A 27,904-nucleotide genomic window follows, 5' to 3' on the forward strand; every position below is an offset into this window, starting at 1 on the left:
CACCTATGGTTTGCATCTTGGCTTCTCCTGGGCACCTCCAAGCCCAGTGAAAGTAGCAGCCATCTGCATATTGCTTTGTAGCTCATGCTGGGTGGCCCTGGGCAGAACATATGTGGTGGCTGACCTTGGCCTACACCTCCTGAGAGGCCCCAGAGCCAGAGCACCAAGGAACACACTATTTTGTATCTTATTTTTTACCTACATCACATCTTTAACATGTCATACTTCTATAAAATCTTTATATTTTGCATAATGTACAATCAAGTAGGCATTCAATAATTTAAACTAGTCCACTATGTTGAACATAATATATCACTTCTAAGTTTTTTCTATTACATGGAAATTAACATCTTTGGGGATATAGCATCTTTTCTTGTTTCCTGAGCTAAAGTGCCACGAGTCCCAGGATACAGGCTGGGACACTGGCGAAATGGCATATGAATCTTGGTTTAGCCTTTGTACATACTGCTAAACTGTAAAAGTTGTTTCAGAAAAATGCATCATAACCCTTTTTTCAAGAAGCTTCCGTGTGTAGTAAAAAGAAGCATTACAAAATCCTGTTTGGAAGATATTGGTTCACGAGTCTAGGAATCCAGTTTCACAGCATCTGCAACAATTATACCAGATTTCTTAGGATCTGGAACAGCAGGAAAGAAAGCTAATATTATCCCATCTGTACCCATCCTTTTCTTTAATTAATTATCTTGAAGTTAAAAATGTTTTGTGCCCTGGCTGATCTGGCTCAGTGGTTAGAGCATCGGCCCATGATCTGAAGGGTCCCAGGTTCAATTCTGGCCACAGGCATGTACCTCGGTTGCAGGCTCCATCCCCGGCCCTGGTCGGGGCATGTGCGAGAGGCAACCAATCGATGTGTCTCTTTCACATTGAAGTTTCTCTCTCTCTCTCTCTCTGAACAGCAATGGAAAAAATATCCTACGGTGAAGATTAAAATAAATAAATAAATAAATAAATAAATAAATAAATAAATAAATAAATAAATGTTAACAAACAAACAAAAAATGTTTCTTATGCCCTATGAAGAGATGGGGGGGGGGGGACAAAACAAGTTTGGTTGAATAAGCTGCAGGTGTCCGTCACACTCAATAATTGCATCTTGGCTAACATTTTAGAATAAATGTGCATTAAAAAAACAAAGCTCTAAAGCATCTATGTCCAGGTTCTGCACTCAGCCAACTCATTGCACAGTTCATTGTGAATGACACCACCAAAGATGCCAAGCACATCAAATGTAACGTCTTCTCTTTGGCATTTCTGTGGCCTCTGGGACTCTCCCATGCTTTGTGGAGACTGGAATTTCTAGGGTTCCCCAATGAGTTGCCCTTATAGAAGGAGAAAAGTTTTCAGCCAGAAACACATGAAAAACGAAGTAACAGAAAAGTCAGAGAGCTAAAGTTTAATATAGACATTGATTTATCTTAACGTCACGGTGAGTCTTAAGAAAAATTAAGCCCGGCCGGGCGTGGCTCAGCAGTTGAGCGTTCACCTGGGATCCAGGTGATCGGGGTTCGATTCCCGGTCAGGGCACATGCCCGGGTTGCGGGCTTGATCAATGACTCGCTCATCATTGATGTTTCTATCTCTCTCTCTCCCTCTCCTCTCTCTGAAATCAATAAAGATATATTTTTTAAAAAAAGAAAGAAAAATTAAGAGACTCAGGCTCATTCAAGATCATTCAGGTTTAAATGACCATTTAAAAGGGGATTTGCTTTGAAGAAAGGTTTTGGAAGATGGGATGTAGACCATAGTAAAGACTGTAGCTTCCTGACAGGATGCAATCTAAGTGGGACTGATTTTTGTGAAAAACATTAATCATCAGTAGGATGAGCAGCACTTACGAAAATGATGAAGCCATAGAGGCAGAATACCATACTGACTGAGAACATAGAACTTAAGAGTCAGACAGTCAAGTGCAAAACTTCTCTACATTTGAATTAGCTGTGTGACCATGCATATGTTAACCTTTCTTAAACCTCAGTTTCCTTTCTGTAAAATAATGATGGTGATAATAGCTACTTCACAGGGTGATGGTGAAGATTAAATAAGGTCATGCACGGAAAGTTCTTAACACAATGCCTGGTCCCTAGTAAGTACACTTATAAATGTTAGCCATTAAAGATGATCTGCGGCATAATGATGATTATTAATAATTGTCATAAACAGCACAGGGACATGAACTACAACCAAGAAGAAGTTAAAGGTAAGAAGTTAAATGCATAATATGAGCAAGGGTTAACTTCTGTATCGTCTTCAAAACCCCAAACCTTCAGGAAAGTTCGATGTAACACAAAGTATCTAAGTAAAACCTTGGAAACAAGGAGATGAGACCGCGTTCAGGTGTTGAGGAAACGAAAACCGGAGAAAAGCTACAGCAATCAGCAGGTGTAAAGACGCAGCAACACAAATCAACAAGCAATTAAGTTGGCTCAGGCATCTTTGAAACAAATGGAGAAAATGCTGGATTCCCAAAACTACCTAGATGAAGACTCAAGCTACTTTATTTGGATATTAATGTAAAACGTGACTCGAGAAGATTTGAGTTGCATAGATATAGATGGAGATGTTTATATCTACATAGAAAAAATGTTGGAAGGGTATAAACGAAACTGTTAAACAATATTTATTGGGAAAGGGATAACTGGAAACCTTCCTCTGTCTGCTTCCTATATTTTTACATTGTTTAAAAACAAGCATGGACTATCTTTAAGCACGTGAAAATTAATAAAGATGTTTTCATGATCATTGTGTTTGTTGGCATACAATTTCAACCTAGGGACTATTCAGCTTACATTGTTGCTTAGAAGGGATAAAGTGTCATTCTCACTCCCTCTGCTGGCTGCCGACAGCGAGGAGGCACCGTCCAGCCCAGCGGGGAGGACAGTGCCCTTGCCCTCGCCCTCGGGAGAGGCTGTCGGGTGCCGAATGAGGACCGGATTGCTGGTCATTTCTTAGTCTGGAGGGAACCAGGTGACTCTCAGTGCAGGTAGTTTTTTCCTGGAGAATTCTAAGTATAAAGGCGATTTAGAATATGTCACCTGATGCTCCCCTAAATCCCACCAACTGTACTTTAGGTATGATGACTTTTGATCTTAAATTTCACAGGTAGATTAATAGCTTCCCTTTATCAAGTGAGAAAACCTCTTTCCTTCTTGTGTCTGTCTTTCTGTCTGAAATTTTCCAGGAAACAGTGTGTTGCTCAGTCAGAGCCTCATTGATCACTTTGCACCAGCAGGTGTTTTGCCTTCAAAGAAAACCATCACCCCCTGCATCCCCAGCATCTTAAACACATGCCCACGGGCATGCTAGGAGCCCCCTGGGCTGACAATGACTCCAGGGTGCTCTCCTGGGGGCCCATTTTCCAGCGCCCGCTGCCAGAGCTCCGCCTGCCTGCCTCTTGGTGCTGGCTGCCTACCTAAGGCATGGCCCTGCTCCTGCTGATCAAGGCCTGGCCCGTGCTCCCTGGGACACCTTTCATGCTCTCATGGCTGCTGTCCCCTGCCCGAGATACTCACTGTCTGCAATATGCTGCCCTGTCGGCCAATTAGGAAGCATTGTCCTCAGCTTTCAAAGAGCCGTTTTCACAGCAGCCAGCCAGCCCAGGGGAGATTCACTCTGGGCTTCCCTTTCCTTCCCAGTGCAGCCTCATGTTCTAAACCAAACCACTCACGCACTGTTGCTGAGTCTAACTGCCAGGCAGTTGAATTACTACTGGGGCTTTCCCCCCAAAGGGCCCTCTTGCCCCTCCCTGAAATCTGTCTTCATTTCTGCATTCACAGTCCCTCTCACCCTTCTCACTCTGTCCATTGGCTCATCTCCATTTGAAGGAACGGAAACTCTGGACTGATTTCAAGGTCATTTATAGGAATGTTAAGCTAATTGCCTTCTAACATTCTGTGACAGAGCAGCTTTCAGGATCTGTTTGGCAACGTAGGTTGACACACTTCAAAAAGGTGTCAGCGGTGGTCAGAGGAGGGTTTATAAATTACCACGTTGTTAATGAATCTTAATCTTAGGGGCCCTCACCTGCACCTATTCTAAGACTTGCTATGTTCTCTGGGTAGTCAGGGAAGAAGTGGCCCTATCCTAGAGCAGGAAGCACTGCCTAGCTTGGTGGTCACCCTCTACAATCCGGGGGTGGTACAGGGACTGCAGTGGGACTAGCAGGCTGCCAGCAATACTTCCATTATCATCCTGGGCCCAGAGATATAACTTCAGGCTCCTGGAGCCTACTCATGACCACAAGGAGATGTCTCCCTGTTGTGGTCACTATGACCCAGGATTCAAGAATATTTTCCATCCACACTCTCAGACACTGCCCAGTGGGAAGAGGGGACAGCAAAGGCCTAACCAAAGTGGACCCCCTGCTGTAGCAGGGGCCACGAGAGCCCATACCCAGCGATACCAACAGGCGGGAGTTGCCCCATGATGTTCCTGATCACTGCCTGAGCAAGATTTCCGATGTGGCATTACCAGGAATGAATGATAAAGTTGCAAGAAAGCTTACTGACCACTCGATCTCCATCAACCATGAGAGAAGAAAGATGGCATTATATTTCTAGTCTTTCTAGAGAAAAAGATTACAAGATTTTTCATGTGGAGAGAGAGAGAATCTAAGTGTTTGCAGCCCAAAAATGTAGACAAAAAACTGTTATCGAGGCGTTAGGCAAAGCATCCTGTCACCACCACCACGACTATTCTTTTCCTAGGTTTCGTGATGTTTGTGCTTTTAGCCTGCCCAGTGCAATTTTTTCTTACCTTACGATGGTTGTTAGAAGGAGAAAGGAGCACGCGTTCTCCCTCTGGTGGTTTCAGCTGTGGAAATGAAGTCACTACGCACTGAAAAGAGTCTTAAAAAGAAAACTGCCGCTTTGCTGGCCAAGAGGGAGCGGCCTAGGGGATGGGGGAGGGACCGCCCGCGTACACTAAGGAGTATTGTGGTTCACTTCCAGTGTTCCCGTTCCTTCCGAGATGCCCTAGCTGTGTATTAGAATTTAAATGGAGACAGCTTCTTAGCCTTATCCCCTTAAAATATTGCTATTAAAAGGCTATTTGTTATCTTCCTATCAACTATTTTCTCAACAGCCCTCCTTAGTTACAAGGGTAAAGAAGCTAAGAGTCTGCAGGCACTTAGTATAATCGATGACTCAAATGAAGGCAGTGACTTGAATGCTAGTCAACAGGCAAAATTGTGCCCCTGTAGTGTGTTTGCCTGTGTGTGTCCCTGTGTGTTGTTTCTCCTCAATAATTGTTTCAGTAAAAAACAAACAACAAACAAAAAAAGCCTTCCAAATAGTATTGTCCTTAAATAAAACCATTACACCATTAATTTAGAAAATCTGGGAATAGTCTTAAGGAGAGAAATAAAAATTAAATAAAGAGTATTGAAAGCTAAAGTAAGGAACTGAATTTTTTGTTTATAGCTAATGATTCATCCAAAAACAACAACAGAAAAGCCAAATTCTCTTTGTTCAAGGAGGTTTTAGATTGTTTTAAAAAGAATTCAAATGCCATATTGGAATCATTAAGTGGGAGCTGTCGGTCTTTTAATTTCTTAAACAAGATTAAATAGTACTACCTTACAAATCATAAGTAGCTTTTGGGATTAGGAAAGAGTAGGACTTTAAGCATTTTTTTTTTTCTTTAGTCAAAAATGACGGGCACAACCTCACCCTAGTTCTTTGAGGCACATTATTACCAAGTCTTGGAAAAGCAAGGCAGCAAAAATCCTCACGCATGGATCTCAAAGACCCTCATGTATGTGTCTTCCAGTCATGTTTAATTTAAACCAAATGCTGTAGAGTATCAAGATAAAACCTGTTTTGTTTTGACAGTATCCATATTATTTTATCATTGTGTAATATATTTGGGATTAAAGTTGGCTCATTATTAGAACTATTCAGGAAGAAAGTAAGTCTAGAGAACCCCAAATCAAATTATGCTGTTTGCTGTGAGAGATCAAATTCCTCTCTGAAATAACCTTCTTCCCCTCCATCTACACTTGGAAAATTACAGAAAGATTAATAGATATTTGTAATGCAATCAATGTTGAAGTGTTATCCAAGAGGCTAAGTAAGTGCTTGGGATACAAGCAAAGCAGAGGAACCAGAAATGACTAAGAAAAGTTTAATTGCGATGAATTTATGCAGCATTTCAAAATAATAAAATACAGAAAAAAGTAATTTTAATTTCAGTTTTTAAGTGAATTTTACGACATTTGGAAAAAATAAAATTTAAAAGTTAGATACAGGGTTGTCATCACAATCTTTTTCGTATTTGAAGCTTCTAACATTCTCAAGCTGGCCCTGGATACAAAATCTCTAAACACTGAGGGTTAAGGCATCAAAGACGAAAGCTAGCACACTTACAACTATTTATATTGCAAAAGCTTTGCCTTTCTGCAAGAACATGCAGTTTCCCAAACACTAGCCTCTCTTTACAAGGTTATGCTTATTAGCTGGGATTTGTAGCTCAATAGCAACACTGTTCATCCTTGGTTCAATTCAGATTGTAATTTCTTTTTAAACTACCTGACACCCTTATAATCATATGGTGAGTAGGTCTGATCATTCATCTTCCTGAGGCCAAGTACTTGGTCTGAACACAGAGTCACTTGTATTTCTGAAACCTCTCAGCATCATGATGATTGGGGTAAAAACTGTTGAGAAAAGTTTGAAAGAAACCTTTCATACAACGATTTCATTGTCTTGTTCTTTTTCTGGAGCTAAAACTTCTGATTGCAAAAATAAAACTCTTCCTAAGTACACGGATGAAGTTTTAAGGAGTGATCTTTGTTTCTAATGAAGTATGGACACTATCAACTATTGTCCCCACCGTTAGAATTTGCTGAGTAAGATTTTGCTTTTTCTCGGGGCCCAGCAGTTATTTAGCATGCAGCAGATGCTTAGTGAATGAATGAATTGATAATGAATGGATGAATGACTCCACCCAACCTCATGCTTCATGGTTTTAAAATGCTGCATTAGTGTCTGGCTTCTGAACTGGAGCACCACAGTCCACATGTTGCCCAAATTCAATTACAGGTTGGAGGAAGGTAAGCCCTGAGCTAATTACACTTGGTGTCTGCCCATTCCTGAACCAATCACTGAGGCAGAGGAAATGTGATCAGACTGACTGGTTTATGTAAAGCAGTGTGGACCAGCTCTGGAGTTAGGACAGAGTCCATTCCACCCAAGGCACATGGCTGCTCCCCAACAGAGGAGAGAATATTCCAAAGGAAAGTCTGGGACCGTTTAGAACTGGCAGGGGTGGCATAGATATTGACAATGTAATTTTTACTTTCAATATGACTCAATGAAGGGGGTCCAATATATAGTGACGGGAGAGGATTTCACTTTGGGTGGTGGGCACACAATACAATATACAGATCATGTATCACAGATCTTTTCCTAATTCCTGTCTTTTTAAAACTGCATATATTGGGAAATCTTACCTTTGTTTTTTCTGATGGGGTAGGTCGTTTATATTTATTGCGACTATTGATCTACTATACTTTCCATTTCTTTGCTTTTTCTGTGCTGTTTTTTTCTCCTTTATTGCATTTGTTTGGTCTATCAAAGTTGGGATTTTTTAAAGTTTTTTTTCCTTCCTATTTCAGAATACTTTCTATTGGTTTGGAAGTTACTGATGGTTATCCTTGAAAATTTACCACCAATACTTTGGTCAACAAAGCCTTAACTTACTATCTTAACTTCCATGTTAAAGGGATCGAGGTTCTTGGAGCACTCTTGCCGCTTTCCAAGGGCCTCCTCCCACCTTCCCACATACATATTTCCTGGCTTATACACCATTTGCTAGTATTTTCATTATGCTTTTCTTTTTAAACCCACAAAGTAAATATTTTTTAAAAATACAGGCATATTTACATTTCCTGCATAATTACGTTTCTTACCTCATCCTTTCTTGCATCTGACTTTCCTTCTAGTCATTTTTCTCTACCCTAAAATTCATCCTTATTAAGTGAAAGACTGTTGGTCATAAATTCTCCTTTTGGAAACAAACAAAAACAGAGTATGTCTTGTTCTAAAGAAAGGTAATTTCACTGGCACTCATTTTGAGCTATTTTCACTTACCACCTTGATGTTATTCCACTGCCTTTTGGCTTCAATTGTTTGGTATTGAAAAGTCTCTTGTCAATTTGTCACTCCTTTGTAGGTGGATATTTAGTTATTCTGGCTGCTTTTTTTTTTTTAATATATCTTTATTGATTTCAGAGAGAGGAAAGGAGAGGGAGAGAAGAAGATAGAAACATCAATGATGAGAGAGTCATTGATTGAGCCCTCAACCCAGGCATGTGCCCTGACCAGGAATCGAACCCCAATCGCCTGGATCCTAGGTCAACGCTCAACCGCTGAGCCACGCCCAGTCGGGCTATTCTGGCTGCTTTTAAGATCCCTTTGTTGTTCTAAAGTTTCCTTACAAGAAAACTGCATTGATTTTCTTTTATTTATCCTGCTTGATATATATTTTGTTTCTTGTATATGTAGATTCATTTTTTATTAGTTCTAGAAATTCTCAGCAATCATCTCCATTCTTTCTATTCCCTTTTCTCCAAGACTCCAATTAGACACATATTAGATCTTCTCATCCTGCCCTTCAGATCTCATCATTCCTATTTTCTATCTCGTCTGTCTTTGCTATGTTATTTCCTCAGTTAACTGATTCCTTTATCTATGACTAATATGCTCTTAAAGCATTTGAGTTATATATTTCAAAAATTTTATACTTCAAGTTCTACTTGATTCTTTCTAATATCTGCATTTATCTCTTATTAGATATTCATTTTAATTCATACTGATTTATTTCATAAGTTATTCCATTTTTGCTAATTCTAATACCTGAATTTGTTGAGTATATAAATCTTCTCAATCAAAATGACATTTCCCTGTGTGTTTGTTTACTTAATCTAGAGCATTAATTAAGGCGGCTTTCGGTCAGAGGGGATTTTCATTCACTTATGAGAGTACCTGTCAGAGTCCACTGACCTGGGACTACTTTGCCTCAGAATCAGAGCCTTTCCCTCTTTCCCAACAACTCTGGGTTTAACACACTTTCATGTGTAATAGCCCTTAGTGACTACATTGTTTTCTAATGAGCCAGGAAATGAACTAAATATCCTATCTGTTGTACTTTGTCCCAGAACACATTTTATTTTAGCAGAAGGCTCACTGAGAGTACCTCATCAACCATACTGCCAGAAGCAGAAATCTCTTTCTTAGTTGATTTGGGTGATTTGCACTTTTCATATTAATTACTCCTTTTCTTTGTGAAAGGAGGAGTCAACTGATGCAATGCTGTAAGAAATTGCCACAGCCACTGGAAACTTCAGCAGCCACCACCCTGGGCAGATGGCAGCCACCAACATCAAAGCAAGACCCTCCACCAGCAAGAGTATCACTCATCTTGCTGAAGGCTCAGGCGATGATTAACATTTTTTAGCAATGCAGTATTTCTTAAATAAGGTATGTGCATTTCTTAGACACAATGCTACTACACTATTAATAGACTGCAGTGTAGTGTAAATATCACTTTTATATGCACAGGGAAACAAAAATAATAGAGTGGCTTGCTTTATTGCAATATTCACTGTATTGTGGTGGCCCCAAAGCAGATCTGCAATATCTCCCAGGTATGGCTCTATAGGATTAACATAATTCTTATCAAAATCCCAGCAAGATATATGTGTAGATAAGATTATTCTAAAATTTACATGGAAAGATAATGGACTTAAGTACTTAAAATAATTTTTAAAAAGAATAAAGTAGAAGCAAGCAGTCTTTTTGAATTCAAGCATTAAACAGAGGAATCAATACTGTCTGGTGTTGGTGAAGATTTAGACACATAAATCAATGGAATAAAACAGACAACCCAGATATAGATGTACACAAATATGTTCAACTGATTTTTTCCCCCAGCAACTCATTTTTGTCGAACTGGTTTTGACAGATGAGCAAAAACAATTCAATGGAGGAAAGAGAGCCTTTATAACGAACATGGTGTTGGAACAACTGGATATCCACAGGCAAAACAATGAACCTAGACCTAAGTCTCACATTTCATACAAAATTAACTCAAAGAATAAATGGACTTAAAAGTATTGTAAAACTATAAAACTTTTATAAAAGAACATAAGATAACAAAGGAAATCTTTGGGGCTAGGGAAAGAGTTTTTGATACCAAAAGCATGATCCATTAAAGGAAAAATTGATAAATTAGGCAGCATAAAAATTAAAAACTTTTGCTCCGTGAAAGACTGTTAAAAAGACAAGCTACAGACTGGGAGAAAATACTTTCAACTTGATTTACAAAGGACTAGTATCTAGAATATACATTTTAAAAACACACTCAGAACTCAACTGTAAAAATATAAACAATCCAATTAGAAATAAAGGGAAAGACACGAAGAAACACGTCACTGAAAAATGCAGGTGCCAAATAAGTACATGAAAGTTCGCCATCATGAGCCATTAGGGAGGTACAAATTAAAACCACAGTAAGAGCCCGGCTGGGCGTGGCTCAGCGGCTGAGCGTCCACCTGGGATCCAGGCGGTCGGGGTTCGATTCCCGGTCAGCGCACATGCCCGGGCTGCGGGCTGCAGCCGATCAGTGACTCTCTCATCATTGATGTTTCTATCTCTCTCTCCCTCTCCTTTCCTCTCTCTGAAATCAATAAAGATATATTTAAAAAAAACAAACAACAAAAACCACAGTAAGGTATCACTGTACAGCTACCAGAATAACTAAAATAAAAAAATAGTGACATCACCAGATGCATAAGGAAGTGAAGAAACTGGATCATTCACACATCACGGGCGGGAATGTAAAATGACACAGTCATTCTGGAAGGCAGTGTGGCAATTTCTTAAAAACTAAGCAAATCAACTGCCATATGGCCCAGCAACTGCACTGCTGGGCATTTATCCCAGAGAAATTAAGACTATGTCCACACAAAAATCTGTACATAAATGTTTATGGTAACTTTATTCATAACAGCCCCAACTCGCCAGATGTCAACCAGCAGGTGAATGGTTAAACAGTCAGGCATCCATGCCGTGGAGTACTACGCAGCCCTTAAAAACGGACGACCGACGTACTTGATACACACAAGACGGATGAATTTCCAGGGCATTATGCTGAGTGAAAAAAGCTAATCCCAAAAGGCTACATACCGTATGATTCCAGTAATACAGTAACGAAATAATGAAATTATAAAAATGGAGAACAGATTATGATTGCCAAGGGTGAATGAGGGGTGGGGGTGGAAACAAGGTGGCTGTGGCGATGTAAGGGCACCATGAGGGGTCCTTGCTGGAATGTTCTGTATAGAAGTGTTCTGCATCTTAACAGTATCAGTGTCAATATCCTGTTGTGATATTGCAAGATGTTACCATTGGGGGAAACTGGGGGAAAGGTACATGAGTGGGATCTCTGTGTTGTTTCTTACAACTGAAAATATGTTTATGTCAAAATATAAGCTTATTTAAAATACTAGCATTATACATATTTTACACTTTATAGAGAACGGGCTCCTTATTTTAAATGTTCGTGCCATTTCAAAGGAAAGTACTGGTTAGTTGTCTATATTCCTGGGCTTGATAAAAGTTTAATATAACATAGAAAACTTCTAAATTACTAAGAAAAATGTTTGATCATAGATCAGGAAAAGATACAGAGACAACAGGGTAGCCCTAATTTAGAATATCCTGTTGCATCTTAGAACTAATTTAAATGATATATGATGGCAGCCTTACTAGATATTGGTATATAGCCCACCACAAATTAGTAATTAAATGTTAATATTATGGTAACCTTTGGGGAAATTAAAAATTAAATTTGGCACTGGAAAGAGGTTGGATGTGGTCGGGTACACTGAAAATGCCTTTAAATGAACTTAAAATGACCATAATACAGGAAAAAGTTAAAATACAATTTCCTCCACTAAATTCTAATTTGGCTTTTTGTTTCTAGAATCATTATTGAGAGAGGGATCAGCTTTGATGTGAAAGCTTTCCACGATCAGGCCCTCAGCTATGCAAGTTACTTAAAGCTTGTATCTCCCTCTTGGGTTAAATGTCTAGTTTTGAGAGATGTAAACTGAGCTCCCTTTGACTTGGTCTGATTCCTGTATTTCAGATCTACCATGAAGTAGCTGATATAAAACTCAGAAGACATTAGAAATCGAAACTAGTATCAGTAAATCTTTGTTGAGGCTCAATGACTGCATTTCTAAGTTTTCCACCAACGCTAATAGGTTTTGGAGTTAGCAACTACTGTCAAACAGTACTTACAGTAAACACTTAAAAATTTGTACTTTGGGTTTGCCAAAGTGGGAATTAAGGCCCTTTCAAGTTTATTTAAAGACTCAGTTCAGTTCTAGCAGACTCCCTCTAACACAAGCAGGGGTGTTATGTGTGTAACAACTCACAGGAAATCTGGTTTTGCCTTCTGCCTCTTACATTTCAAGCAGAAATGCCATCACTGCACAAAACCTACAGGAATCCCACTCCGAGTAATTAAGTGACCAACCTCTTAAAAACCTGCCAGAAGCAACAGTGTCTATAAAAACCTATTTAGAGTGTCAGTTATTCAGTTCTATTTCTACCCTTAAAATTAGGATTAGTTGGAGAAAAATAAGACATTACACAATTTTCATGTTAACGATTGCCAAAACCCAGCATTAAGATGGACATATTAACACAGTATCTGAATTTTTAAAAATGGATTAAATGAGCCATTAAGAAGGTATGTTCTTTATTCCCTTTTGATAACAAAATTCTTTTCTGCTAAGAGATAGAGTAGGGTTAAATTAGACACATTATTTTTTTAAATATATCTTTATTGATTTCAGAGAGAGAAAAGGGGAGAGAGATTAGAAACATCAATGATGAGAGAGTCACTGATCGGCTGCCTCCTGCACGCCCCCTGCTGGGATCGAGCCCGCAACCCGGGCATGTGCCCTGACTGGGAATCGAACCCCGATCGCCTGGATCCTAGGTCGACACTCAACCGCTGAGCCATGCCTGGCCGGGATAGACACATTTTAAAGAGCATTTTGCCAGGAGCATTTGTAATGCATTAGCTTTGAGTGCATTCTAAAGAAAATTCTGGGAGGCTTTCAGCTTCATGTAGTTTAGAGTCTTTCCACATTTCAGTATTTCTCTATTGTGCTGGGCAGTCTCTTGTCACCTCAACATCACTGCCCCCTCCTTCTGAAGTCTGTCTGCTGTATTGCAAGGAAGCCAGAAACTACATTTTCCAGGCTCTGGTTCCAAGTCAGAGTGAATCAGAGAGGTATTCCCAGGAGGTTGAAAAGACAGAGAAACGGAGAGGCTGCAAGTGTAGGTCGGCAGCAGACATGTGCTTTGAGGCAGCTTCTAGATCTCTTGCAGGTCACCTGCTTTGGAGCTATCAACAGCCAAGCAGGCTGGTGGCAGCGTCTTGAGACCAACTGGTGTGACTGCTACCAGCTGAAGAGGCATGAACTTCCAGTGTTCGGAGACTCGGGGCCTCTGGGCCAGCTCCTGAGATCCACGCTCGAAGCTGCTGCACTCACCTTCCCTTGCCCGCCCTTCTGATGCTGGTGGAAGCTCTGCAGGCCGCATATTGAAACCCCTTTCACTTACCTCAAGCGCCTGTTTTCCTGACTGAGCCCTGATAGAAATGTTAAAATAGTTTAAATTACCATTAAGGGGAAACGAGTTTTCCCAGTGTCTTGTTAACTTATGAGTGAGACACTGCCTCATGGTGTCTATTGACTTTGGAAACCCAGCTAAATCAAGACAAATGACCCTGCATGTTTACATCCAGGCAGTCTCTCTACCACTTCCTATGTTAGTGTTTTAGGACACAAAGTCCTAAATACGTGGGGAAAATGGTCTTCTCTTCATTGATTTATGAACTATGACTGGACACTTGTTCAGTAGAGATGTGATGCATTTTGTCAAAGAAGTGGTACCATGTACGTTTCGGCTCCTACTGGTGTTTTTACCAAGTGTATTTCCTTGCTGAGACGTCACGCTGCTCAAATCTTATGGTAAGACCTCTAAAGAGGTCTGAGATCCAGAGGTCAGTTTTTTGTTTTTATTAACTGAATCATGAAAATATACAACTTTATGTTTTGTTTAAGATGCCTGATGGTATTTACCACTAACGAAAATTTTTTTTATCACATTTCAATGAACTAAAAATGTCGCTTAACTCACATTTACACAAACTCTCTTCATCCCATTCTGAAATTTTATTTTTATTGCAGCAACCTGGTCATGTGTAAAAGCCAGTCAATTCTGCCTTTCAAAAAAATAAATGCTGAATAAGTTACCCTCTTCATTAAGTGGACAATGACTTTATTTTCTTTATACAGGTCTTGTCTTTTATTATAACATTCTTTTTTCTACATAATGAAACAAAAATTACACCAACTATAAAAGCTATTCTGCATTTTCCTTGCTAAACTACAGGCTAATTTTGTGGAACAAGAAGTCTTCAAAAGTCATTTCTTTTTTCATTATAAATTTGTCTAAAAAGACTGGTATTTCAAAACACTTTTTTTGTGTAGAAAATTTTACCATTTTTAACAAAAGCGGTGAAGACCCCGAAGGACTCAGCGGCGACCTTTTCAAGAAGCAGTGTTCTCAGTACCAATGCAGGCGCTGCCATGGGAACCGGGTGTGCTCAGTGGGCCTGACTCCAGACGCTGTGTCCAAGGTTTGCTGTCCTAGATCGAGGTCCATCTGTACCCATAGCTACATTTTTTTTTAATCGATCCCATGCCCACTAAAAAAACAAGCTGCATTATATTGAAATGACACCAGTTATTCTTTTACCATCAACCACTGTGCAAAAACAAAACATTTTCATAATATTTAATAACCAATACACTGGCCAAATACTTCACGCCACACTGTCACTCAATTTAAGTAAAAAAGCTGGTTAACCTCAGTCTGCGTCATTCCAGCATGTTTGGAGCACACTAACATGAACAATGCGTGTCATTAGATGAGGAAATGCCTTCAGTTTGAGACTCAGTTTGCCTCAGATCCCGAAATGTTGATAGTCATTAAAACAATTCTAATTTTATTTTCTATAGTGTAAGCTTTGCCACCTTTCAAAGTGATTCTACAACTAACTTAAAGGAAAACTTCAAGAATTTTAAAAATGTGGCTACTGCACTGTTTTTCATTTTATTTTTTTCTAATCAGGATTATTCTTTGTGTCCCAAATATTTTGTGCAAATTTCCCCTGCAAATTTAATGATTCTTAAAAGAATGCAAGCCACTGAAGTTCCTGGTTTTAGTTATTGATGGGTGTCCCAGTTAAAATCACTTATAAAATACTATACTTTAAATAATGGTGCTAAAATCATGCCAAAAAATTGATTTTGCTGTTACTGGGAACTTACTGTGAAATAAGTAGGAGTAAATGCATTTGCCTTGATGATAGTAACAGTTATCAAGTACAACTGTGGCAAAAAAATTGAAGTGATTTTGAAAGTCACTGGGACTTTTAAAGCCCCACTGGTACATTACATGAAATAGCGAGCTTCTCTGCACGTACAAAGAAAACGCCTGACGGGCCCGCACTGACTTCAGAACAGGTAGAGTATGAATTCTCCCTGCCCCCCCATCCCGTTCACTAAAGCAAGCTGATTCTCGTAAACACAAAGTCTCAAAGTTTCTAATCACCCACTCACAAAAAAGTTTTCTACAGTCTCTTTTGTAGAAAAATTGAGTTTTACTGACATTCAAAGCAGTTTCTACCTATTAGTGGCAAAACGTTTTAAGAGTGCCAATAAAAACTGAGGAACATACTCCAGAAATATGGAGAACGGCCATCATGTGCGATTTTAATCCCCTCTGCTAGGATTTCGGGTAGCAGTCAAAAAAATGGGAGTTAAGTGTCAAGTGTCAGTCCCATGGAAGCAGAGTCCTCATGAAATAGAACTATCCAGACACTTTTCAAATCATCTTTATTTTGATTGCAAATGTACTCTTTAGTTACTTAATATTTTATTGTTCCCATTTGAAACTCACAGCTTGCATGTCTTCGCTATCAAACTGCTATGTAAGAACATTATAAAATACAAACTATAAATGAAGATAATCCTCTGTATAGTATTAAGATTAGTGCATTGGAACAACAGTGACTTAAAAGGCAAGTGAGTTAGTTGGCAAACACCAATTCCTTTTCCAATGAAGGATGGTACAAAATGGTACCCAAGGTAAGGACTACATTTTAAGTCTGGGTGCTGAAAAACATCAATTGTGGAACAGTTACCTCCCCAACAATTTTGACCTAAGGATACAAATGTGACCATTATTCTATAGGATGTAAGGAAAGATCATTAATTTCCATTATAACAGCTGTGGAAACGCACAGCAGAATAACAGGTTGGGATCTTTAGAATTCTAACACAATAGGTATTGATTTGTCATACTCTCTTTCAAATCACATTAAACATTTATAGTGACTACACATTCCCCAGGAAATGTCAGCAATCTATCCTTAGTATATCACTAGGCAATCTACAGCAAGTGCTTAATATATTATACACATCAGGTATATAGAATATAGTAGGAAATTATTCACTGACTTCATTCAGTCATTCAGACTAATCAAGGGTCTTAAGAGAAGACTAACAATAAAAGTTGAACAGAAAATTTGTGCTGGTATAAACCAGAAGAAAAAAAAAGCCAACACAAACAGGTTACTTTTTTAAGTTACTAAGAATATTTCCTTTGCTGGCCAGAATCAAAATTAAAGTTAAGATTTTTAATTGAAGAAACACAAATCTGGGTGCTTGTTACACTGGGTGCTTGTGACAGAGAGACAGAAGCCCACAGAACACACACACACCTTTAATTTATAATCAAAAACTAAGCCAACAGGATAAATAAATTATACATGAAAGACATAAACAATGTAGGCAAAAAACTAAGAGTTATTAGAACAAAAATCATGGAAGTTATGCCAGCACTAATATTTAGAAAAATGTTCAGTATTAGAAAATACCAGATTTAATCCCAAGGAAACACCCCCACAAATAAAAACAAAAGTATGGGAACCACCCTTTATGCAATACCTTTAAAACAACAATAAAAAAACCATGATTACAGGAGCCTTCCTACATAATTTAGACAAAGTAGTGCAACAGTGTGCTCCTTTATAATTTTAGCCTTTCACTCCCAATATGACCCCAATAATTACAGCTCCGATGACAAGGAGAGAAATGATGATGCACAGGGTTTTTCTGGATTTGCGCTGCAGATGCAAAAACAAAAACATGTTTACAAATGCAGTGAAGCATCACCATAGCAACTGAAAATCATTTGGTTCATTTCTAGAGTAAGATCAATAGTAATTTATTGCCCCCAAATTCTTGGCTGTATTTTTTTGCTTCTTAAAAATCTCTTTAAAACACATGAAACTATTTTTTCAAAAATATTCTTCTTGAGTTAATGGGGTAATTCAAGGGGTAGTTATTAAATTTTGTTGGTAATTTTTCTGGGGTAGAAGACAGAAAAAAGTTACTGATTTAAGCATTAGACTGAGGTTACCTATGTATGAAAACAAGAGTAGCTTAAAAGCTTATACATTTTAAAACTTTCACCAAAAAGTTGTGCTGCAAATTGCCAGTTATAAAAATAGTCATGGGGATACGAAGTACAGCACAGGGAATATGGTCAGTTATATTGCAATAAATACGTGTGGTGTCAGATGGGTACTAGACTTATCACTTCGTAAATTATATAATAAGTGTCAAATCGCTACTGAAACTAATATATTGTATTGTCAACTGTAATTGAAAAAGACACTTTTTTAAAAGCTGTTCGTCAAAATGAGTTCTTTGAAAATATCAGCAAGTGTGTGTGGCAATTTTCCCCAATGTTAATTTATTAGTTTCCAAAATATTCATGAAAACTGCATTCAAAATCTCAACATACAAATAAAAAGCAAAGAGGCAAAAAAAGTAAGATACAGTCATTTAAAATATAAAGGTTAAGAATTTTGTTCCTTTCTTCATTCCTGGCCCAGTTGTAGGTTTCTAGATTTCTTTAATGGCTTGTGTATCTCACAGCAACATGCAGGAATCCTTTTTCTTGTAGAGTAGAAAAATTTGTAAATTTACTTTGTATCAACCAGAAGCACCATTAAATTTACAAAAAGATATGTTTCTGACTCTGAAGTTACGCTAAAAACCATGAATACTTTCAGTGTTCCACATATTCATCTAATTTTTCAACTGAATACTCTATATATGAAACACAATTCCTCTAAAGTTCCAATATCAGGCTTACGTATCTGCCCAGACCCCACTTGGTCGCCACAGACACATGTAATGCACCTTTAGAACATTCTCGGGTATTCCACTATAGTATAGCTGTTGCCCGGGGAAGCCTCCCTAGGGTTGGGTGGTGAGGTCCTTGGGGTGCTGTAGGGATGAGAGCATTTATCGACTTCCTTAACAGTCCACCTATCCTATCTAGAAGCACCTTGTTTTGCAAAGACAGGAGCCTATTATCAGGCTTCCCGTAGGACTATTGGAAGCGGCCCTTTTCCTAGGACCTGCGTTGCATGCTTTACTCATCACTGCAGGGCCTTGGGTTAAGCACAAGGGCAGCTCCGGTTTTGGAGGTGCAGCCTGGGAAGATGTTTCTTTTCCCCAGGGTGGCTGCAGGCTTTCCCTTTCACAAGGAAGAGGAAAAGTAAAACTTTTATATACCCACATCCCCAAAGTCCAAAAGCAAAATGAAATAATATGTAAGCCCAGTCACTGACGAATCCTGCTCAACACTATGCTGGAGCAGTTATAACTGTTGGCATTTACAGATTACCGTGTGGTGTGTGTTCAACTGTCTATTAGTAATACAGCCTATGACATAATGACTTTCATCTGCAGAGGTGCATGTCTGAATCACGTCCGTAAAGATGGTAAACACGATCACTCCATCAGTGAATACAATACGCTGTAACTCATCGTTCTCTATACAGCTCTGTTCTCTCCAGATCACTGAACATGCAGTCATCTGCCCAGTAAAAAAATGGCATTGACATAAAAGGGAACTTTTATGGTTAGTGAAAAAAGTGGAAAGCAACTTAAACTAAGATGATGCAAATCTTAGATATTTTATAAGAAGGTAACAAGGTCTGAGAAAATAATTATGGACAACAACAACAACAACAAAAATGAAGTTTGGAAAGGGAAGTCCAATCTTAGGGTGGGATTCAGTGGTTTCCAAAAAGCCTGGCCTTATCCTTGTTGATCATCAAAAGTCTACATATACGTTATACTTGACACATACAGATGGACTCCTTATATTAACCTGATTTACTTAAGAAGTCAATTTATTCCTAGTGAAGGGCGTGCCGAACAACTAAGTGAAGGACACTCCAAGCTAAATAATTTCCCTAGGAACTGAGCAGATCTCTGTAGACAGAAGTCCTTGCCTCTTTAGTCCACAGTGTCATTGACAAAAAAGGGAAGAGAAGGTAGAAGGAAACAGTAAGAAACAAAGGTTGTCAGAAAAGCCTGGAGGTCCCCAAGCTCCCCTCAGGACTCTAAACATTCAAGTCCCTGTCCCTGTGGCCAGTAATCTGGTTCAACCTGGAAAACAACCAAGCTAAACCCCATCTTACACGGACGGGCACATTTCTGACCTGTCTGTCATGGGATTTCAAACCTCAACATCCCCAGCCACTTTACGCCTGATTACACACGCACAGTCCGAGTTATAAACAATTTATTACAGCTAATATATTACCTGATAATCTGATGCCCTCGACAGTTGCTGGTTTGCTTGCTGAACGTGCACCTCTGCATTCTCAACGTTGGCTTCTATGCTGTCTTTAAAAGAAAACACACAACTGTTCAACACCTGTTGATGCGACAGTGGAAGAGCTGCACAAACCACTAGACTTCATTCAAGGTAAGGTTAAACATGTTCATTATTCAAAGGCTGATATTACCATCTGAACTTATATTTGGGTGCCTATAGAGAACTGAGAGCTGTCGTCCGCTCTGTGGCCATCACCAACCCACTTCTGTGCGGGAACCTAGCCCTCCCTGAGGGCCCACACAGCCCTCTCAGACGGTGACAATTCTCACCCTCTTATGGCCTGGAGCAGGTGCGGCTTTGCAGCATGAGACCACTCACTGACTCAGTTTTGAGACAGTCTCACTTGGAACCATTTGCACTGTCGTTCTGACAGCCTGAGCTCTTAGTTTTAAAGCTTGTGCTATCAAACTCACCTACCCCTTCTTGTGGCAGACATCTGTATGGCTCATGGTCTTTTCTTCTCATTCCTCACATATATTTTAGTCCCTGACCCGCTGATGTTTTCTTCAGTCTTTTCCTATTAACCCTATCGTCCACATCAATATCCAACTGATGACCGTATGATATACATTTTCAAAACATATGTATTTTCATATTTCAAATGATCAAAATGATCAGGACCCTGATCAGTACTGCCAATTACACCTTAAATGAACCACTATTACATTTAAAACTTAAAGGGAACCTTAGTTACTGATTTATTTTTAAGAATTAAAAAAAAGAATTCTGAGCATCTAAGTAATGCTACTAAATTAATCTACCTAAAAGCAATCAGAATGAATGCTGGGACAAATAGCTACCTATTCCCTCTAATCTAAAGGGCAATATAGCATGCACAATTATAAATAGCACAAATTTCCCCCAAAGTCCTTACTGTGATGAGAACTCAATTGGTATAAGACTAAAACCAGAGGTCCTGGAAATGAGCTAGAATGATGTCGTGTGGTGCCTCCCATGGTCTCAGCAGTAGGCCCTGATTAAATTTGAGTATCCTGAAATAAATGAGTCTGGTCATTTCAACTGCTAGGAGCCAAAAATGAGATCTCTTTCAGATAATACCAAGGGTGATGCTTTGTCTGCTGTAGACTATGCTTTTGATTCCAGAGGAATGAAAAGACAGAGAGAGAGCAGTTATTCTTGCTTGAGAAGTAACCACAGGTAAACTACAGGTAGTTTGCTCACACATCACGAAATCTAATTAGCAGGGCTTACCTATCACATCTCCTTGCTCATGAATCATCATCCCTAAATCTTTAAATATTTCATTAATATCCATAATGTCAGCCTAAGAGAAAGACACATATTATTATAATCAGAAATTCAGTCCCCAATCCACAGAAGGGAAAAATTAAAAAACCCCAAACCACCCAACAGAGAATACATAAATTTTGGAAACATCAGAAAACTATTTACCTATAAGCAATCCCAAGTAAGTAGCACTTGAATAACAGTAACCAGTTCTCTAAAATAAGTTTGTGACATTAAAAATATCAGGCAATAATAATAATAAATAAAAAATAAATAAATGAATAAAAAAGCTTGGCCAGCGTGGCTCAGCAACTGAGCATCCACCTAGGGTCCAGGAGATCGTGGTTCAATTCCTGGTTGGGGCATGTGCCTGGGTTGCGGGCTGAATCCACAGTGGGGGGCGTGCAGGAGGCAGCCGATCAATGACGACTTTCTCATCATTGATGTCTCTCTCTCTCTTTCTCTCCCTCTTCCTCTCTCTGAAATCAATAAAGACGTATTAAAAAATAAATATATATATCAGGCAAGGCAGGATGGAAATGAAGGATCTGTATTAGGAAAGGACTGTGGTTACTGAGTTTATATTATATAATCTGATTTGTTTTGTTATCACGAGCATTAGTCTTTATACCCTCACAAGGGTACAAAGTATTCTTGTTATGATATATTTCTAATAAAAATACAGACATCAATTTGACAACTTAAAAGAATAAAACATTAGGTGTATGCAAATTCACGAAATAGTGATAGATAAAAAAGTTATAAACTTACTTTTCTTCAATATATAATAACTATTATTTGGCCTGATGAAAGAGTCAAGTTTAAATACTTTACTCAGGAGGGATGGGGCAATTTACACATTTATCCCATGTCCTAGTCTCCCACCCATAATATGGCGCTGATAGCGTCACAGTTAACCACTTCACAGAGATTTATGAAAATGAGTGAGTCAGTGAACGTACAGAGCTTATCGTATAGTCCTTGGCACATGGAGCCCTCAATAAACTGCAGCTACTGCTGGCTATTAGTAGTCCTCCTTCTAGGGAACAGGTAGGTGCCGTTAGAACTAAGGCTTTAGATCTTTTTGGTGTCATAAGCATACTAAAGAGAAATAAAATACTTTTAAAGCCCTTGTAAAAGTTAGTATACATGCAGGTGAGATCATGTGCCACAGAAGCCATCAGACTCTCTGAACAGCCATTTATCTCTATACTTTTCTCAATGCTAAGGTGACCCAAGATGACTTAAAAGAATTCTAAAAAAAAAAAAAAGAAAATGAAAAAGAGTGGAAAAGAGTATGTTCTCTCATCCCAGCACAAATTCTAAAGAGATTATTTTTTTTTTAAAAAGAATTATTCTAATTTATATGAGAAATGCCACCAAATTAATATATTTATATAGTTTCCTTTCTTGAACCCTCTCCCAGCATTAGCTAAGCATCTTGAAGACAAACTCACTAGGAAGAAAACAGCACACCAACACTATAATGTAAAGCTTACTTCAAGTTGCCTAATAGAAGACTCCCTCTCATGGATGAGGCGCAGGTCGTCCTCTGTAATTTCGTCATCCTGCACCTGCACTTGAGATTGAGTCTGGCTAAAAAGAAAAAAGTATGGAAAAAAAGAAAGACTGTATTAAAACAATGGGACTTCCTTCCTATTTAAAGAAATACTAAATAAAATATTTTTTTCAAAGTCAGAGAATTGCTCAAATTCCAAGACTATAACAGAAATATTAATCAAATTTTTACACTTATTCCATTTCGCTGTACTATTTTTTTTTTTTAAGTGATGATTTAATTACTGGAAGCTGTACTTGGCAGCTGGATATTTCTTGTTGGTTGACTTAAACCCCACACAAGAGAATAATCTATATCAAATAATAGTTAAGCAATAATATTTATTTGGACAAATAATTATAAAGTACTATTTCTACACTAGAATATTTTTATATATTTATATATTTACAATAAATACTAATGTAAATTTTTTTCAAATTTATTATTTTTTTCTATTTATAAGTAATTTAGGATAGTCATGATATAATATACTGAAAACTTTAATTATCTTTTAGGGACCATAAAATATAAAATGTATTTGAGTAAGTATCTTTTGATTTGTATAATGTTTTATATCTCTTACCTTTCCCACGATACAAGATTCCTTTCTTTTGTGCTCTCCTCAGGAAAACCACCCTGAATAATTTAGTAATACAGTGGGTTGAGAAGGGGCAAAGAAAAAACATACAACACTCACATTTCCCCTTATAATAATCTAGACTGTTTTAAGTGTGCATGCGAATATATGTGTAAAGAAGAAAAATTTTGTTCTAATACTTTAGGTAAACTACTTCAAGTAATAATAAAATTATATCCTAAGATGACAAGGATGACAGTCAAAAAATATTTCCAAGAGCCATATAATAAGTGTTATTTAATTAAAATACAACATAGCCTTGGAAACTCTACATTAAGGAACAGGAAAACAACTTGTGATAGTTTCTAAGGGAATTTTAAATTACACTAAGTCAGAATTCTACTCTAAATTATCTTTGCATATATTTTCTTCAGGTGAACATTCTTCAATATTTGTACAATATACTCCCTCTGTTCATTCCTATCTTCATACAACCCAGGAGTAAAGTGCTCTCTACACTAGCACAAACCCTAAGTAACAGCTTCAAGTTCAAGTAAACATGGGAATATTATTTAGGATTTGACCCCTAATCTTTTCTGAAAATATTTCTATATTTTTAATATAATCTATAATCATTTGTTCCATGACACGAACAAAATAACCAGTGATACCTAACTACATATCCACCATCCTTCTTATAAACTGAGCAGAAACACTTGAAAATTACTCAAATACTGATTTCTAAGCTTTATGACTTAAAAAACATGCCAATGTTGTCCTGTAAGGGATCCCTGGAGTATTATGCTCATTTTCACAGTGCCTTTTTAAATACTTACAGATACTCTGGAACTGGCTCTCACTCGGGCAACAAAGTCTTTCTCTTTCTCAGCAGCTTGCCTCTGGACCTTCTGAAAGTTTGTCAGTGATGTTGTGAACTCGGCCACCAGGCGATCCTTCTGTATTTTCCTCTGACGCTAGAGGAAAGGGGGATAAAAACCTACTAGAATCAAGCTGTGAAGTTCTGCAGGACTTGCAAACGTCTCACCACTAGCTGGCTCTTTATTTGATTCTGAAATTCTCGTTGACTCTCCAATTACAGGGCCTTACTGATTGATTCTCAATAACATTTTGACAATATATTCAAACACTGTATAAATTTCTCTTGAGGCAAAAAGTCCATACTGCTGAATATCATACCTCAAATTTTCATCCTAAAATCTGGGCCATGATTTTGAGGTTATTTCAAAGTAGTTCTCCTCCTTTCTTTTTAAGAAAAGAAAACCTTATACTCTTACCTAAGTAATAGCATCCACTAAGTAAGCAAGGAAATAAATATGTGCCCCTAGGAAACCTCACATCTTGAATGTGTGCGTGTTATGTGAGGTGGGTCCTGGAAGGCCAGGAAACAATTACTCAGGAGGCATTTTCTGAGCACTTACTTAATTATGGGTCAGGGCAACTGCATGGAAATAATTTTTGCTTATTGAGCCACAGGATACTACCTGGGCAATTAAATATAGTTTTGTGTTCTGTGAACTAATCTCAAATAGAATTCCCTCCCCTAATTTCCTTTCTAGCATAACAGTTCAAAGATCCCATAAGACATTTGATTCCATTCACAATTCAATATATCAACAGTGTTTTAAAGCTTGGTACCTGTTCACTGGGGGTGGTGGGCAGAGATCCAAACTCTTTAATGTACTTATCTGTTTCTTTGGCAAGTTGGTTAGTATACTGCTGCTTCTGTTGTCTGGAGAGAGGAACACACGCTATAGAGAAAGAACTGATATATTTCCTTCAGCTACAAGTCTGCCACTTGAATCAACCCCGATGAAGTCTGATAAGAAAATCACTTTTTTATACACTGGCTTCAAATTTCTCTATGAAAATAAAATTATCAGGTTCTATTCTTTGATAAATGTTGAGCCAATATTACATGGAAAGTCCTTTACTCACACGGGACGAGCAACCAAGCTTTGAGAAATAAGTATCAGTGACCAGTTAGAAAGCAAGACGACTCAAGCCAGCTTGAGACTGTGGGATGTCTGATGTCTGAGCCCCGGCGGGGGTGGGAGCCTTTTATCTGCATCCCGCAGTTGGGAGGTCGCCCATAAGTAAAGAGGATTTGCTCCCTTAAACTCTGCCCAGTTCTCAAGTCTTAACATATATCTGGCCTCTCATACTTCTCTGCCTGGGCATTTATACCCTGTAGATACTTAAAAAGAGAAAAGGGGCCCAGCCAGGCGTGGCTCAGCGGTTGAGCATCGACCTAGGATCCAGGCGATCGGGGTTCGATTCCCAGTCAGGGCACATGCCCGGGTTGTGGACTCGATCAATGACTCTCTCATCATTGATGTTTCTCTCTCTCTCTCCCTCTCCTTTCCTCTCTCTGAAATCAATAAAGATATATTTAAAAAAAAAAAAAAAAGAAAAAGAAAAGGGGAAGAGGTGATAAGTGGTAGTACAAATTTACTATTATTTAAGTTCGCTGCAGAAAAAGAAACAGCATTTTTCCATAGAGTGAACAGGACACAGTAACAAAAGTAAATTATATCTGTATCTACATTTATCTTGCCAGCTAGCTTATAAAGTAAAAAGTAAGATTTCTAACTAAAGAATGTGACACTAAGATAAGCTTGTATTCATGTGATGCTTTATAAATTACAACCGCGGTGCCTCTCATACATACTAGCTCTCATTTTAAACACGGATTAGTCACACTTAGGATCCTTTAAAATAATGAGATGCTAACAGAAGAGTATGTTTAAACACAGATATCTGCATTTGATGGGTAAGGAAGAATTATAAACTATTTGTATCTATTTCTTGAGTACTCTATTTTTATGCCTTTTTAAATCTTTACAACAATATAATTAAAATTCTAAAAAGCACATTTTAATGATATCTACATATTCAGAATCTCCACTACTAACCTTAGCAAAATATTGTAACTATTAAGAATTATGTGTTTCTATTTCATTTTACTTTATTTTAATAAATGATTGTTTCTATTTAGATTTGGGTCACCCTGACATCTATACACAACAGAAAAGTACAATATCAATTCGAGACAACTGTAAATTCTTCAAATTATACTTCATAGGAAATCTGAATTATTACTACCTATCTTTTAATTTCTTCATTTTTTCCTTCAAAACTAATGTTGTTTGATGTATTACTCATTACATATATGTTACTTGAAATTTGTAGCTGTAACTGAGCTAAGATTTAAAACTCAAGTTCAGAATGATGTTCGGTAAATCACCAAACCCCCAATAGACATGTTCTCCTTATAAGCAAAATGAAAATGGTTCTTTTGATTTACCTCACTCCAATTTTATAAGGTTCAGATGAGAAAATGTGTAAAAACAGTGTAAAATCTATAACACCACAAAGTATAACTGCTGTTCTTCTAACAGCATATTAATTTACTAAAACATGTCATATAAATTTAGTATCATGTATTTTAAAAATAGAGACTAATGCTTTCTGAAATCAAGTATGTAGGTATAGGCTTTGGGGGAATAGTTCATATTGGATATGTATTAGATCTAAACTGAATAAAAATCTGGCCACTGTAGCACTGTAGGGACTGTTAGGTATGGGAAATAAATCACACACACAAACAAACAAAGAGTGCCATTTCTCAAAAGCCATCAAAAACAACCTATTAAAAAAAGTATAAGAAAAGTAACCAAAGAAGTTCTGCTTTGATAGAGTAAGCCATATCTTAAAAACAAACAAACAAACAAACAAACAAACATCTGCCTACTCTGGACAGGGAAAGACTTACATTAAAGCTTGGTACAAAAAATGGAGCAGAAATACCTTATTAATTTTCCAGTTTTCTTCAGTAAACATAACACTACATACTATCAAAGGAATATAACAATAGTTATTTTTCCCATTCTTCCTTTTTCTTTGTGTTTAATTAAGTACTTACAGCTGTTGCCTCAATTCAGGTGTATCTTGAGGTGTGCCAAGCTGATTCAGAGTCCTCTGTATTTCCACAGCTGTTATGATGGAAAATAAATGTATAATTGTTACAGATGTTAGGGCAACAGGAAATAAGTTAGAAATTAATATAAGCAACTGGGAAGTTAGAAAAACAAAGATAAATATAGAAAACAGTTAAAAAGAGATATAAATGGTTTATTTGAATCTAATTAGTGATAACGAATTAATTTTCAAGAGGAAGCTGTATGGGGGCATTAACATAGGAAATTGTACTTATGATCCAAAAGTACTGTATTCTTCCCTCTCCTGTCAGAATATTTAGTGCAATGGCAAGTGGACTTTCACTTAACACTTCTGAGAAAAGTATTTGTAATAATTACACAATTCATTGGAATATAAAGTAAATGAATTATGGTTAATAAATGAGGGAGGAATAACAGAATTAGAAAAAATCAACTTTCAATTATCTCTGTAATAAGTAATTCAAAAGCAAGCATCATCAAAGGATACTAAAACCACAGGATATTCACAGGGCCTCAAATTACCACCACATAGACGACATTAATTATAAAAGAGCTAACCTCATCATAGGTAGATTTGTAGCTTAAGGTAAATAACTAAATTTAGCACCACCAATGGTACAGACTGACACTAAGAGCTTCCTGACAATGCAATAGGTAAGTCACAAGTCACATA

At 37.8% G+C, this 27,904-nt stretch overlaps 1 protein-coding gene across 2 annotated transcripts in view; it reads right to left on the minus strand.

Annotated features, from left to right (window-relative positions):
- Positions 1 to 14,826: 14,826 nt before the first annotated feature.
- STX7 (syntaxin 7) overlaps positions 14,827 to 27,904 on the minus strand; it is a 33,278-nt gene continuing 20,200 nt past the window's right edge. The window contains exons 3-10 of one of the 2 annotated variants that reach the window (XM_081139515.1): positions 27,195 to 27,264; positions 24,908 to 25,001; positions 24,088 to 24,225; positions 23,258 to 23,310; positions 22,616 to 22,712; positions 21,081 to 21,153; positions 19,794 to 19,876; positions 14,827 to 17,292 (exon numbers count right to left, since the gene is read on the minus strand). In XM_081139515.1, coding sequence (XP_080995641.1) covers positions 17,203 to 17,292; positions 19,794 to 19,876; positions 21,081 to 21,153; positions 22,616 to 22,712; positions 23,258 to 23,310; positions 24,088 to 24,225; positions 24,908 to 25,001; positions 27,195 to 27,264 — 698 coding nt within the window. In that variant the 3' untranslated portion in view covers positions 14,827 to 17,202. Of the gene's footprint in view, positions 17,293 to 17,912; positions 18,131 to 19,793; positions 19,877 to 21,080; positions 21,154 to 22,615; positions 22,713 to 23,257; positions 23,311 to 24,087; positions 24,226 to 24,907; positions 25,002 to 27,194; positions 27,265 to 27,904 lie in introns of those variants that run through there. The other variant, XM_081139516.1, reaches the window with a different exon arrangement.

This window comes from Miniopterus schreibersii (genome assembly GCF_964146895.1).
Source record: "Miniopterus schreibersii genome assembly, chromosome: 6".
Lineage (NCBI taxonomy): Eukaryota > Metazoa > Chordata > Mammalia > Chiroptera > Miniopteridae > Miniopterus > Miniopterus schreibersii.